Source organism: Convolutriloba macropyga, chromosome 9 (assembly GCF_964194025.1).
Source record: "Convolutriloba macropyga chromosome 9, txConMacr16.3, whole genome shotgun sequence".
In the NCBI taxonomy this organism is placed as follows: domain Eukaryota; kingdom Metazoa; phylum Xenacoelomorpha; order Acoela; family Convolutidae; genus Convolutriloba; species Convolutriloba macropyga.
The window spans coordinates 27,090,676-27,105,160 of record NC_134476.1 but is presented as its reverse complement, the minus strand read 5'-3'; the positions used below and the strand labels follow the sequence as shown (position 1 = coordinate 27,105,160).

Genomic DNA, 14,485 nt, shown 5'->3' with positions numbered 1-14,485 from the left:
CCTAATTCTCGTAAATTGATTGTTTATTGGCTCCACAACTTCTGCAGGCTGGACTATAGGGTCGCCTTTGTTGCGAACAAAACTCTTGACATACACGGGGTGACCCGGTGCCAGCCATGAAGGGAGATTCCATTTGGCAGGCGCCCTGCGTTTGAAACCAAAAAACCGCTCGTGAGCTGTTTCTTGTGTAGATGTACAAATGAGTGCTCGGATTGACGCCAGCACATCAGGCAGTATATCTTCCCACCGATCGGGTTGCAGACCGCGAGAATGGAGTGTACAGACGACGCCCTTCCAAACCGTTCCATTAAGGCGCTCACATTGGCCGTTGCCTTTGGGGTTATACGGTGTGGTTCGGGAGTGTGCGATACCCGTATCGGCGCAGAATTTATCGAAGTCGGCTGACATAAACTGTGTCCCCCTATCTGAGTGAATGAAGCCCGGTGTTCCACAAAGTGAGAAGATTGACTTGAGAGACCTTATGACTGACTGTGCACAAATATCCTTTAAAGGTATTGCGAACGGAAAACGACTGTACTCATCAATTACAGTGAGAAGGTAGCGATTTCCAGCTGGGGACATTGATTTTGGTCCTACCAAATCAATGCTAATACGTTCGAACGGCCGAGTAGCCTTTATAATATGAGCTTTCTCGGAACGGTAGAACTTAGGCTTCCATTCGAGGCAGGTGGGACACTCAGAGCAAGACTGTCGTACTTCGTTCAAAGTAAATGGTAATTTGTGTCGACTGACGTACTCCCACATTCTTGTAATTCCAGGATGGCACAAGCGTCTGTGAAGGTTGTCCACTGTGCCGGAATTATCAATTGACGCAATGCGTGAGATTGCATCCGCTGCGATGTTCTCTGACCCCTTCTTAAACTCGATTCCATATGACAGTGTGGAGAGTTCTAATCGCCACCGCATCAGCTTGTCATTCTTAACCTTGGACTTATTGCGAGAGAAGATAAAAGCAACATCCTCTTGGTCCGTTTGAATCGAGGTATGGTAAGCTCTCATGTATGGCATCCACTTACGGCTACACTCTACAATGGCCAATGCTTCACGTTCCGCTGCTGACTGTTTACGTTCCCCAGAACTGAGAGAGCGCGAAAAGAAAGCAATGGGCTGCGAGTCTTGCGTGAGCGTTCCTCTTATCGCCGTTCCTGAAGCGTCTGTCGTCATAATGAGCGGCGAACCAGATTTAGGAACAGCCAAAATCGACCTCGCTATAGCATCTTTCAGTTTCCCTATAGCCTTGACCGCAGACTCTGGAAGAGGCAGAAGGCCTGCATTGAAAGCGTCCAGGAGCGGTTGGACTTTGTCCGAGTAATGCGCAATCTACTTCGCGTTGTAGGCAAAGAATCCAATGAGCCTGTGGAGTTCCTGTTTAGTGGCCGGTAACGGATAGTCCATAAGTGTCTTGAGTCTCTCAGGGTCAGGCCGCTTTGTACCCTTTTCCAGAATATGGCCAAGCAACGAAATTCGTTGTACGTTGAACAGACACTTGTCTTTGTTGAGAGTGATTCCGTATTTCTTCACTGTTGATATAAACCTCTCCAGATTACGGTCATGCTCCTCTTGAGTTGCCCCCGAAATAATAACATCATCCAGATAGGCTCGTGTCTTTTCTAGCTTCTCCTTGCGAATGATAGAATCGATCACTCGTTGAAAAACAGGAACTGCGTTAGTTAGCCCAAAAGCAAGTCGAGTGAACTGATACAACGCTCCATTTGCTTCGAAGGCTGTGAATGAACGATCTGATTCCTGAATAGGTACTTGATGATAGGCAGATTTCAGGTCCACGCGAGAGAAATATTTGTCCTGTGCAGCTCCGTCGAGTATTGTCTCCACTTCCGGGATTGGAGACAATTAGGCCCGTACTTCCAAATGATCTCGTCTTCGTCGAAAGTCTCAGGGATGATGCTGCTGTCTACAGTTGAGCGTGCTTGGGCCTCAATTAGCTGAGTTAAAGCTTTAAGACAAAGCCTGTTTTCCACTACAATTTAACTCAACGTTGGTTCTATTTAATAAGTTTATCACAACAATTAGGCTTGGGCCATTAGTTGAGGCCTCAGCTTGGGCACAACTGCTTGGGCCCGCCATGGCGACGACGAAGGCTCTATGATGCCAGCTTCTAGTAGGCGATCCATCTCTTGAGTAAGATATTCTTGGTTCTCTTTACTCGCATAGCGAGATTTAGTTGTGATTGGTTTGGCCCTTTGCTTGGTTATGGTTGAGAAGAGAATCGGTGGTTCAATGTCCAATGCTGGAAAATAGCTGCAGCGTGTGTGCCCTGAGCTGCTTTCGAGAATGAGACGGGGCCACGATCCCCCTTTGCTTCCAGCTGTACAACTGAGTGTTGCCCGAGAAGATCCATGCCGATTATGATATCTGCAAGAAGACTCTTGGCAATTTTAAGACGAATGGAGTAGGTTTCCGCGTTCACTTGCATCGTCAGATCAATATGGCCAAGTATTGGTAATTTGGTCTTGTCTGCAAGTTGAGTAGCGGATGCTGTCATAGTTATTTTACCGTCACACTGACGTGCAGTTTCGTAGGAAATGAATGACTCCGATGCTCCAGAGTCAACAAGTCCGAGAAATTCCTTCTTCCCAACCTTCACCAAAGCGTAGAAGGCATCGGAGCTTCCTCCGGCCGCGAGAAGTACCGACGACAGTGCCGAAATGGATGACTCTTCTGGCTGAGCTTGTTGTGTTACTGCCAGTTGGCTCCGACAAGCAGTCGCCCAATGTCCTTTCTTTTGGCATTTATGACAACTGTCGTTCCGAGCTGGGCAGTTTCGTCGCGGATGGCCACGAAGTCCACAAAACTGGCATTTATTTCGAACTTGTCCTCCTTCATTGACAGTACTAGTTGGCGGTCGACCTGTGGCGCACAACTCTGATGCCGCCTCCGAAGATGGCACAGACGAGTCCAGTCCTTCAGTTCCACGAAAACTTTGGTTGTAGTCTGATGACAGTTCAATAGCGCTTGCAAGTGAAATGCAATTCTCCAGAGTTGCATCTTCGTCCGTTTGCTCCAGAAGTCGCATGCGATTGATATCCGATTTCACGCCCGCAACGAGGGCGTCCCGAAACAGGAGCTGTTGATGTTCCTGAATATTGACGGCTTTGCATTCGCACTTTTGCAGTAGAATTTTCAATCTATTGATAAAATCCGAAATAGACTCATCCGATTTCTGACGGCATGAGAGGAGCTGATGACGGGCATATATGATCCTAGTGGGTTTCTTGAAGTGCTTGTCCAGTATGGAAATGGCCTCGTTGTATGAAGGAGCGTGTTCCAAAATGGCAAAAAAATCCGAACCCACATGCGAAATCAAAAAGGTCAGTTTGTGTTCGTCTTCTGTGATGTCGTTGATATCCAATCCCTTGGAGAAACAGTCTTTCCACCTGCGCCATTGTTCTGGAGTCGGACTTGAAGGAAGTTGTGGCGGCTTGAACTTCATGGCATTCACAACGTTGAGTTAAATTGTATTGGAAAACAGGCTTTGTCGTAAAGCTTTAACTCAACGTTGGTTCTGAAAGATACACGATATCAAACACATAAACAAATGCAGGAATAACAACAAGGAATGGTAGATTATTTATAACGACTATCACAACATGAATTTTTAAAATTTTCTCCGTCAATTTTTTTCTATAAATATACGCTGGGCCGATTGTTTTCTATTGCAGTTGTTTTTGAGTTCAGGAATGTTATCCCCTTTTCGTAACAGAAAGTATTATATTATCCTATTTTTAATAAAATTTGTACCACCATTTGAACACTGAGTACTTCAAAGAATTTAGTATTCAGTATTAACCTAAAAATAGGAGGATAAATAAAGTTTAGAAATTATTTTCTTTTTGATTGATTGAAAATTTTTTTGCAAAAAGTGTCTCAATGTTGAATTACAAACCTTAATTTTTTCTTTTGAAAGAATTTAATACTTATCCGCTTTATATTGGTTCTGCCAAATTTAAATTCGGAAAGTATAAACCCTAATGTATTTTTTAAAGATACAGCTTAAGGTTTCAGCTCAGCCAAGAGAATTTAAAAGGCCAGAAAATTTACGCCTGCAAATTGTTGCAGGCTTTTATAATGTCTTAGTGCCGATTAATTGTCTATTGTTTAAATCTATTGAAGGTTTTTTTTAGTCAAATAGCGGTCATGATGTTCAAATTTGGCGAAAATTCTAGGGAACGAAGGAAAATATTAGTCAATGTGTCTGACTGCAGTCTTTTTATATCCTTTGTACTTCCCGAAAGGTGAATTGAGTCTTTTACTACTACTACTACTATTAAGCAGATGTCTTGTTATTTTTTATTGGTTGGTCTTTCTCAGATAACAGTTTTTTCTGTTGTTTTGATATCAAAGAGTTTTATGGGGTCAATTGTAAACCGTTTCAGCCAAACTAAACTGTTGAAATCAATTAGAAGGTTGCAAATAAGTCAATCAGAAGGTTGCAAAAAAAATTTTTTGGTTTTGAATAATTTAATTCCCGAATTATTGATTTTTGAGAAACTCAATTCTGGTTCAATTTTAAGTTACATAGTGATTTATTCCGTTTGTGCCCCCTGAATACGTTTTGCGCCCCCGAGTTATAGAGCACATGTCATTACATATTAAATCATCGTGTAGAAAAATGGCACCTGCGTCGGGAGGGGGGGGGGTACAAATATGCCGTCACTAAGCTGGGGGGGGGGCACAAACTGAAGAGATCCTTATATTGTAACCAACTAGAAAACAAATGTCCAAGCTAAATAGGAGCTAAAAGTAAAAAAAAATATGCTCTTGAACAAAGTTTGGCGCAGTTTTTGTAATTTTCGTCAAAATCGATGTTTTATCGACTTTCGAACGTATTTCGTTTTGTTTCAATTTTTGTGAGATCTAAATTGCTCTCATTCCGAATTTACTCCGCCAACTAAGTAGTGATTTAAAAAGCTCTGAGGATATCTTACCTGGCTACAATCACATCCCAACCTAATGACCTAAAGAATTTTGCTAGAATTAAATTGAACGCATGCTGTATGTCTTTTTATATCCAATTTTTCGTTTTTATAGTTTCCAGAATTTTACGCATCAAGAAATTTATAATTACTAAATATTTGAAAAAAATTCAGAAAAACTACAAAAATCCCCTTTTGAAGACAAAGGGAGCAACTAAGACATATCTAAATGTGTTCATAACGTAATCGAAGACGGCGTCAATTTTTCTTGCTTTTTCTATAACAACGAACATCCAAATTTGAATTGAAATGAAAAATTTACATGGCCTGACAGCCTTTTAAAGCTCAATTGAGATCTAAAAATCAAAAAGGTTTTTGAGTACGTTTCTGGAGAAAAATGAACATTTTTCAAAATATCTTGGTTCCGATGTGGCATTAAAAGTGTCAAGAAGTGATTACTCTAAGTACTGAATATAAGAGTTGCTAAAAACTGGAAAAACTTAGCAATTGTAATCGACAGCGAAGGTCGCAATTTTTTCAAATCACGTCCTGAGTTGAATTGTAATCAAAATAATCATAGAATGGGGCGTGCCTGCTTAACATTGCAAACGTGAACATGGCCTCCAAGCCTTAGTTGACTGCAGATTTGATTTAATTTTTCAATTAACAAATTTAGAAAATTTTGCAAGCAGCTAAAATTCCTGATATTCTTCCTTTTTGAAAATGATAAAGAAACATTGTCTTTAAAGTTATTGCGTGGGAAGGCCGTTTCTGGAAGATTTCCGACTTTCTTTTCCAGTTGTTGGACTCGCGTCTGTGGAATTAATTCTGTCCATAACTTTTATTCTGTCCATTTTATGCCGCCGAGTTTCATTTTGACTGAGTGATGGGTCGACCAATGGTGGGAGAACCTGATCGAATCGCGATAGTTCCCAACCATAGAGTGTCCTACCGCTATCTATAGCCCATCTTTTTTTCAGGTAATCTGCGTAAATTGGATCTAAAAGGGATAACTGATCAAGTCGCCGATGTTCCGCCATTTCAGCCATCTGAACCGCTTCTTGTTCGAGCTTCAGAACTTTTCTCAGTTGTGTATTATGGTCTGCGATTGATTTGTCTTTCTCAAGAAGTTTCTCAGCCTGGTCACTTTTTTGAGCAATGTCTTTTTCCAGTTCGCCTCTTAGGTCTACATGCTCGCTCATTTTTGTCTCGAGTGACATAAATCGCTCTCTGAAGTCCCGCAATGATTCCACAACCTCGTCCCGTTTTTGAGATGCTTCAAGAAGTTCGTTAGTAGTTCTATGCTCTCTATCAACTTTTCTTTCATTAGCTTCTTTCAAACGCTCTGTGAGAAGCTTCTGGTGTCGTTCGAGAAGTGAAATGTATTTCTTGTAATCGGCATTTTTCTTTTTCAGAGCTTCGTAAGCTGAAATAGAGAGATTAATATGGTAATATGCTAGACAGAAGTGTTCAAAATTGTTGTCTTGCTTTGAAAGGTCGTGTTTTGAAATTGCCTAGACCCTGACCCTTTTGATTATTATGTCTTTTCTTATTAATAGCCGCGAAGCGATAGCGGCTATTATTGGGGACATCGTGGTTTTTTTATTAATTCGTCGTCTCCATCGATGATTCTTACGACCTGACTTCTTGGAATTGACTTCTTGGAATTGACTTCTTGGAATTTACTTCAGTGACTTCTATTGCTTTGCAGTTAAAATTTGTGTACGTGACGTTGTTTCTGCTTTTAGGTCAATTGCGTGACTTACCTCACTCAAAAAATTGACTTCTGAACTCACTTATGGAACTTTAATTTTTTATGAAGATTTACTAGTTAATAGTGTGCATCTAAGTAGTGCCAATCTTATATGCCCTAATTTGTGACTATTAGTCTTGAGTTTTTGATTTCGAATATCAATTTTGAAATAGCTCTTTAAGGGCGTTTTCCTTATAGAACGTATGTGTCAAAAATTGACAGTCCGAAGCTAACCCGAAAAGTCTAGTGGTCTATTGAAGGACTGGTGGTCGATCTGTCTATCTTATTTCTTTAGGTGTTTCAATTCCTGGAAGGCCACGAGCGTCTATCGTGGCTATTTTCCGGCAATCTGCCGGCTATGTTTATGTCTGTTGTATCTTTTCTGGAGCTAAAATTGATCAAAATTGAACTGAGAAATGTTTTATATCTAAGTTTGTTGGTTTAGACACCCTAATATATGGACTGTTACCCATTTAAGCTGTTACCCATTTAAGCTACTCCACAACCCCCCCCCCCCCGGCCTCCCATACTTAAGCTAACTCCAACCAAAGCCAGCCTCACGCCAGTCCTTTGAGAGTATTCCGGTGTTAGTAGGCTATGTTTAACTAATTCTAACAATTTTTAGCCCTTCAATTCCCGGTCGCTTGAGAGCAGTTCGTGAATAAAGATCCGTCTATAATTTCTGGCAAGGTTCCAACAGTAACTATAACGTGTGAATAGATTTTTTGTCAAAAAAAGATAGGCTAGCCATTATTCTTAAGCAATTTTGAATCCAAAATTTAGCAGAACTTACTTTCGAAAAGTCCCGCTGTGGCATCCCTCAGTTGGTAATTGAACACTTCTTGGCTGTGCACCGCGCGTTTTATAACATTCGCATGTTCTTCCTGCTTCTCTAAGGCTGTGGTTGCCTAAACATGTAAAAGTTTTCAGCTGAATGAACCGTCAAATTGTTCACTATGGAAGGAAGCATCTTTTTAGTGGCGCTCAAGCAAAGTTTGTAGCAATTATATTAGTTCTGTGGTTTCTATGCGGATTTTCACTTGACCAATTTTTCGTCTGACGCTTTAAATTTTCGTCCTCAAAAACAGGTGGGCGAGTAAGTGACTGAGAAGCTCTCTTAGAGCCTTATGCCCTGGACTCGAAGTCTTCGTTTCACTGTAACTGTTGAGGAGACAAATTCATGGTGTGAAGGGCAGTTCTTAATCTGAAGAGTTTGACATTTCCCCGTATCCAGCCCCCCCCCCCCCCCCCCCCCCGGTCTCATTCCATCTCTAATCCTGCACTCTTGATCCCCCTGTGATTCCCACTTCGTTCAATCCCACTCCCCCAAAGCTGGCATCCCTAAGCCTCAGTTGGCTACTACCGAAGTCACACTTGCCGGTCGGTTAAGAGCAATTAGTCGGTATTGTTCGCAATTTTGGGATTTGATTTTGTCCGAATTGCAACCCAATTTTTAACCTTTGAACTGGTCTGACCGCAATTTTCAGCTTACAATATGCAGATACCTAATTATCAAATTAAGGCATTAATTTTCTCAGCTCATATTGGCTCGATTATGTGAGACTGTAAATGGGTTGGATGTTTTGAGAAACGAACCTTTTGTATGACGTCGTCATGATGTCTGAACAACCCTTGGTAGTACTCGGGTCTGTACACAGTAGCATAGCTCCCGCCCGCTAGTCTGTCAGTTCGATTCGAACCATTCATTATTTTTTAGTATTAAAAGCTTTAACGCTCAGTTGTGACCTCTCGAATCAGCGATTAAAAATGTTTTCAGCTATGAAGAGAAACTGTGAAGCTTTGTTATGATTTTGTAGCTTATTTTGAAGATACTTTAGACGTCAATAAATTGGTTGAAAGCTTCATATTGTTTAAGAGGTATGAGGCTTTCTTAAACGTTTTTAATGAGGCTTTGTAGTGCACTTAACCACACTGAGTTGTAAAGCGAGGTTGGCTTTAATCCCCTGTCCAATTGCTAGTTAATTAATTTGGATAGCTTATTTAAAGTTGACTAGTTTGCAGACCAGTTTTGTAACGCAAAATTACATCCTGTCAATGAAATGTTTTTCAACCGTTCTTGGTTTTGTTTTCAGCCAGCTTTTACTGTCAATTGGATCTCAGGTTTATTGTTAAATGTCTGGACAAGCATACGTAGCAACTTTCATGTTTTGTAAAATTTTGCTGCATTGTATAAGTTTTACTCCAAGTAATCGTACTTCTTGCGTAGTAGCTAAAACTTTTTGCTGCGGTAAAAAAAGGCTTCTAGGGATATGTTTTGTTCGTAAAATCAACCAAATAATATTGAAGTGTTTGAAGCCGACTATGGTGACTGGGTTTTGGATCGATTTTTTGAAGAATTGTATTAATTTTATATATATTTACGATTGAGTGAAAGTGTCCAATAAAATATGCAGAAAACACCCAGACAATACTCCAATAATACTATTCCCAGTTCTGTTGAGAGCTTGTAAACATTCAACATTTGAAGCTTGATTTCCCAAAATTCACGTTTTTCACAAGGCTTTTTCTATTTTTTGTGTCAATTTCTTCGTAATAAGCGATGTCAGTCATATTGACCTTAATCTTATATGAGTTTCCGATTTTTACTATTAGCACAATCATTCCCAGGCAATGTTTTAGACCAATGAATATCGGTTGAGAAAACTGTCTTTTTTTCCGGAAAGCGGTGGCTGGGGCTATTATTGGCCTTCTCTTATTTTTTCAAGATTTTTGGGATCTATTCTGTTCCCCCCCCCCCAGTGTTTTTATGACTCCCAGTACAAATTATATGTTGTTATATAGCACGTTACTATGTAAGAAAATAACACGTGCGCCTGGGGGTCATAAAAAATGTATGCTCACTAAGCTTGGGGGGGGGGCAAAACAGAATAGATCCGATTTTTGTTACAACCAAATGAAGTCACGATCACTTCAAGTCGGCTTTTTGTTCATTATTTCCGGAAGTTTTACCGAATTGCATGCGTGACGTCATTTTTCACTCTTAGTGGAGCGACTTTTTAAAATTTTTTGGTCACACGTGAATTAGCTCAAAATTGACTTCCTTACTTTCGAAATGACTTCTCTTTACTTAGCGAGTCGCTCTAATTGAAGGTTATTTGAGAGCAGCTAATAGAAGCAGCAGGAATTATACAGATAGCGGTTATATTAAGAACATCTTTATTTTTTTGGTACCAAAGGATGTTGTTTTATCGGTTGTTAATTAAGTTAAGATTAATTCAGATAAAAACGATTTTTTTTATATTTTGGTTTTTGCACCAATCAACATTCATTTTCATTTTTTCCGACAATCTTCTTTTTGAAAAACAGTTCTAGTAATCTTGGAAACTGTTCAAAGTCTGTCCAAAATGAAAAAGACATGATAAACTGGTTAAGCGCAGGCAATGACAAAAGTAAATTTTAATCTTTGAGCTGAAAAATAGTGCGGTGGCAACCAACTTCTTATAATAGGTTGAACTAAAAACGAAACCACCTATAGGAGTTCTAAAAAAATTTTACACTCAATTTTTTTGTTTAACTGATTTTTCGTCTGACCATTTGTTTGAGTATTCATCTTATGAAACGGTGTAAACTGGAATAACACAATGTTATTTAGGTGCCGAGCAGTGCTCTGAGGCCTGCTATACCCTAATAATGTCATTGAATAAAATGAGTTAAATTCATGATATGAAAAATTGTTTGTGGTTTTAGACCCTCACACTTTCTCCACCAATCGAACTCTGCCGTGCAGGCTCTAATTAAGTCGTGTAAAGAGCTCATTTTCTTTCTAGTGAGAGAAGGAACTCGATGCTTGAAGGTACTGGTTGATATATTTTGCGTGCTAGGATATGGCTGGTATTGTTCGTAGTTCCATCTATCTTAGAATCTTTCATTTTAAAAACTGTTTGGTTATCTGTTTTTTTTCTAAGTGTTACTATAATTTTTTTAATGTTTTTTTTACGAGTATCTTCTAAGATCCTAAGTGGTTGCTGACCTGCTTGGCTCTTTTTAGAAAGTTCTTGCAGTTTCGTTGTGTGGAGGGGGTTCTTAGTCTTAGAAGTTGGTCCGTCTTCAGTCCCCCCTCCCCCAACTTCCCCCGTGCACCCTCCACCATGCGATTTGGAACCCTTCTCGCGACTCAGCCTTACCATAAATGACAATCTAGCGTCAACTAAGAATTTTTTTCTGTCCACGAGTAGAGCTAGGTGTTTTATTTACTTTAATTTCTTTTGGGGATTGAAAAGCTAGCTCTGCTTTCTGTGAAATACTGCTCCGGCCATTATGCTCTGAAGAGTTAGACCTACTCAGAGATACCATCTGGAACCAAAGAGAGCTATCCAAGTATCTGGAACAAAAACGACAAGGAGGTTCGCTGATGAGGTTCACACATACTATTCTGACATCTCTCATCTGTAGTGTTTAAATACTAACTTTGAGAGTTTTGTGAAAACAAGGGCCATGAGTTTAATTAATTTAATTGTTCCGACCCCACGTGTGGGGGAAGGAACTATATACTCAAATGGGTTTTTTTTGTTCAGTCAATTTTGGCCGATCGATATATTCATCGTAAAGAAATGTGAGTGGTATCATTAAAAATCTCGTCCAGACTAGAATTTGAAATTTAAAAGATTTTTTTGAATTTTGTATTTTTTGAGGAGTTATCGAGGATTGAAATTTTGTGTGAACACGTCATATTTGGTATGATTTCGTTCACTTTTAATGTATTTTTTCTTCAAATTATGATCTTTTCTTTTAAAATTTTTTATTTAAAATTACATTTCTTGTCACAAAAAGAATCAATTTCGTAATCCTAATACACAAAAGGTGATAAAAAGACTAGTTCTGGTATCATAGGGAAGTTTATTATAAAAAAAAATTCGAATTCTATTTGTGAGCTGTTTTTTTAGAAACTTCTTAATTTTAGGTCACCTAGAGACTGGTCACTTTTCATATCGATGCTTGGTTAATGATAAACCTGATTTTCAGTAAAATGACGCCTATTAAACAAAAAACACGTTTTCAAGGAATTACACATGTTTTTTATGGCTTCGACTCTGAGCTTTTGTAATTTTTAATAAAATTTTGATTTTCTTTTTGAGGTTTTACTGAATTTTTGGAGCCCTATGGCATAGAATCATTGACTAAAGTTCGATGGGTTTTGTAATGAGCATTAGTGAAGCTATTCAGTGCTTTGATTGGACAGCTAATGACTGTTAAGACTTTATATATAATTTTTCGATTTTTTTTAAACATTAACCAATCATAAACTTATTTTTGTAAACTGTAAGTCAGTCTCAGTACTGACATGATCCCCTTCCTTTCTGCCGCAACCAAAAGTAATATTTTTAGCGGTTTTATCGTCTAACTATCGGTTTTATGACTTCGATGCCACATGATTTCAAAAACAATCTTAAAATTTTTGGATATTTTCGTAATTTTGAATCCTTTTAAAATTTTATCACATTATTCTAATTTGGGTAGCTCCCGTTGGTTTAGGGAAGAAGTTCAATGGATCTTAGATAAAGTTTTCAGAGAAAAGCTTATGGTTTAAATGGCTTCGACACTTTCCTCTCGCACTTTTCTACCGAACTTTTCTATTGCACTGTTTTTGGTTTTTGCCTGTGATTGTTGTTTTCATAGTCATAAGACTTATTGTGATATCTTATTGATTACCCATGCATGAAAAACATCCATGTTCTCCTATCGAGTCATGATTGAGCTTATTTGATGACTTCTGTTGAAAGCTTTTGAATTTAATGTCTGTTAAAACTTCAAAAATATTTTTCGAAATTTTTTTTGAACATTAACCAATCGTAAACTTATCTTCGTGAACTGTACGAACGCCTCAGTAATTACCCGAACTACGTTTTGCCTACTTCAACGAAAATAATATAATTTGAGGCTTTATCTTTTTACTAGTGGTTTGATAAAATCGATGCGCGAGTTTTCATAAAATTTTTTGGAATTTTGAAATTTTTTTGATTTGTTTGTGGTTCTTCTGAACTCCCATCACATTATCCTATTAGTGTTAGTTCCAATTGGCTTAGAAAGGATGTTCAATGGATCATAGATGAAGTTTTCAAAGAAAAGCTTATGGTCTAAATGGCTTCGACACTTTCTTCTCGCACTTTTGTACTGAATTTTTGGTTTTTGCCTGTATTTGTTGTTGTTTTCTTAGTCAATGACTTATTGTAATGGCTTATCGTATCGCTGAATTGTCAATGACAAAAATTCTTATCGTCCCATCGGCATAACTCTTATGCTCCCATCGAGCGCTTTTATTGCCTTTCGCTGAAAGTAATTGAGTTTAATGGCGTTGATACTACCGGTTTTCTCAGAGATTTCGTGGTTTTAATGTATTTGTTCATATTTATTGATATTTTGAAGTGATATTGAAAAAAAGAATCTCATATTGTTAAAAATTAATTGATGATAGAAAAGCCATTCCCAAAAAGGTATTTTTTAATGGCTTCGACACTTTTCTGGCTCAATTTTTTTTGAATTAGCGGTTTTTTGCCTTTTTTTTTAAATCTTTAGGTAAAAAATTCAGTCCTTAAATGCTGATCGGACTCAAAACCTTTTAATTGAGTATTCGAGGATTAATGTTACCCGAGACAATCATTTTATAGCGAGTAGTCTCAAAGTTTTTGATATAATACGTTTTCAATGATTTTTTAAACTTTTCAGTTTTAGTTGTTTTTTTTTCATCAACCTGTAGCTTTTTCTCATCATTGAGAGGTCTAATTCAAGTTTTTGTATTCGAAAAGTTTAAATGTCTAATTCAAGTTTTTGTTTTCGAAAAGTTTAAATGTGCAGTGATGTCATGTCGTAACTGATGTTTTGTTTGTGGACAATTTGCGTTTAAATAAAAGTTTTAGTGGTGTACTTGTTTCTTTTTCTCTTCTTTTAGCACATTCGCGTAATAACAGATCCCAATGATTTTCGAATGTGGCCCAAATGCACTTATTTAATCTTTCAGAATAATTTTAGTTGCATTAGTATGAATGAAAATGGACGGAAGAATACATAGTATTCAGATAATTGTTAATGATTTTAATGGCTTCAATAATTTGTGTTTTCGCAAATTGTTCAAGTTTTTGAGTTTTTCTGCTGCTGTAGTCCGTTCCTATGGCTTAATCTAACCAACGACAGGTCCTATTGGTTTGATAATGAATGTTTAGTACATTTATTATGAATTATTTCGTTAAAAGCTAATAATTTTTAAGACTTAAGAAATTATTTGGTTTTAAAAAAAGTTGATTGATTTTTCAATTTCGCCTTATTTTTTTCTTTTGTCACCTTTGTTACCTAGTCTCATTAAGGAAAATTGCCATCTGCTGTATAATATGGACAAAGTAAGTTTGTACAGTTAAGGTTTTATACGATTGGTTTTTGGCGTTGTTACTAGGTGCGTTCAAATTTAGATGATTAGTTTTTGCCGTCAAATTTTTGTTTTTGCTTCTTTTGTTGTTTGTTTTTTTTTCAATCGTTTTTTCAATGAAAGATCTCATCAGCGCTGTAATGAGGAATGGCACTATGTAATTCAATAAGTAGTTAGGTTTTTAAACGTTTTTTAAACTCAAACATCTATTTTTATTATGTCTTCATTTGGTTGACAATTAAGTCAAAATTGTAGATGAGCTCCGGTCGGAACATCATGTGCGAACGCACATTAACGAGCATCCTTGTTCAATATTTATTTTCAAAATAGATCGGAGAAGGTTTAAAAAATGAATATAAAGGCATTCCCAAACAAACGCGGATCATTTTCAGTTTTTTT

The 14,485-nt window shown here is 37.9% G+C and overlaps 5 protein-coding genes across 5 annotated transcripts in view; 2 read left to right on the top strand and 3 right to left on the bottom strand.

The window, feature by feature from the left end:
- The window catches only part of LOC142345698 (serine/threonine-protein phosphatase 2A 56 kDa regulatory subunit gamma isoform-like), a 316,862-nt gene extending 314,809 nt beyond the window's left edge, over positions 1–2,053 (bottom strand). Inside the window, exon 1 of the mRNA XM_075397944.1 lies at positions 2,026–2,053. The gene's annotated coding sequence lies outside the window, so the exon portion shown is untranslated. The remainder of the gene's footprint in view (positions 1–2,025) is intronic.
- Positions 1–14,485, top strand: part of LOC142345701 (signal recognition particle 14 kDa protein-like) — a 335,593-nt gene that overhangs the window by 275,193 nt on the left and 45,915 nt on the right. The window lies entirely within an intron of this gene.
- The window catches only part of LOC142345700 (transcription initiation factor TFIID subunit 7-like), a 266,429-nt gene that overhangs the window by 230,485 nt on the left and 21,459 nt on the right, over positions 1–14,485 (top strand). The gene's annotated exons all lie outside the window — the stretch shown is intronic.
- Positions 1,342–3,472, bottom strand: LOC142346169 (uncharacterized). Its single transcript, XM_075398677.1, has 2 exons — positions 2,296–3,472; positions 1,342–1,745 (listed from the first exon to the last, which is right to left on the bottom strand). Exons 1-2 carry the CDS (start codon positions 3,470–3,472, stop codon positions 1,342–1,344), a joined length of 1,581 nt encoding a protein of 526 aa, XP_075254792.1.
- Positions 5,634–8,827, bottom strand: LOC142345295 (uncharacterized). The gene is made up of 3 exons (XM_075397283.1): positions 8,305–8,827; positions 7,502–7,616; positions 5,634–6,381 (listed from the first exon to the last, which is right to left on the bottom strand). The coding sequence occupies exons 1-3, from the start codon at positions 8,413–8,415 to the stop codon at positions 5,705–5,707; spliced, it is 903 nt and encodes a 300-aa protein (XP_075253398.1). The 5' UTR covers positions 8,416–8,827; the 3' UTR covers positions 5,634–5,704.

What these genes read in the sequence shown, in the direction of transcription:
- LOC142346169 (XM_075398677.1), bottom strand. Translation starts at nt 3,472, where the DNA reads ATGAAGTTCAAGCCGCCACAACTTCCTTCAAGTCCGACTCCAGAACAA. An exon ending in ATTCTCGAAAGCAGCTCAGG is followed by an intron (nt 1,746 to 2,295) that starts GCACACACGCTG and finishes GTTCATTCACAG; the next exon opens with CCTTCGAAGCAAATGGAGCG.
- LOC142345295 (XM_075397283.1), bottom strand. Translation starts at nt 8,415, where the DNA reads ATGAATGGTTCGAATCGAACTGACAGACTAGCGGGCGGGAGCTATGCT. An exon ending in ATGACGACGTCATACAAAAG is followed by an intron (nt 7,617 to 8,304) that starts GTTCGTTTCTCA and finishes TTACATGTTTAG; the next exon opens with GCAACCACAGCCTTAGAGAA. An exon ending in CACAGCGGGACTTTTCGAAA is followed by an intron (nt 6,382 to 7,501) that starts GTAAGTTCTGCT and finishes TCTCTATTTCAG; the next exon opens with CTTACGAAGCTCTGAAAAAG.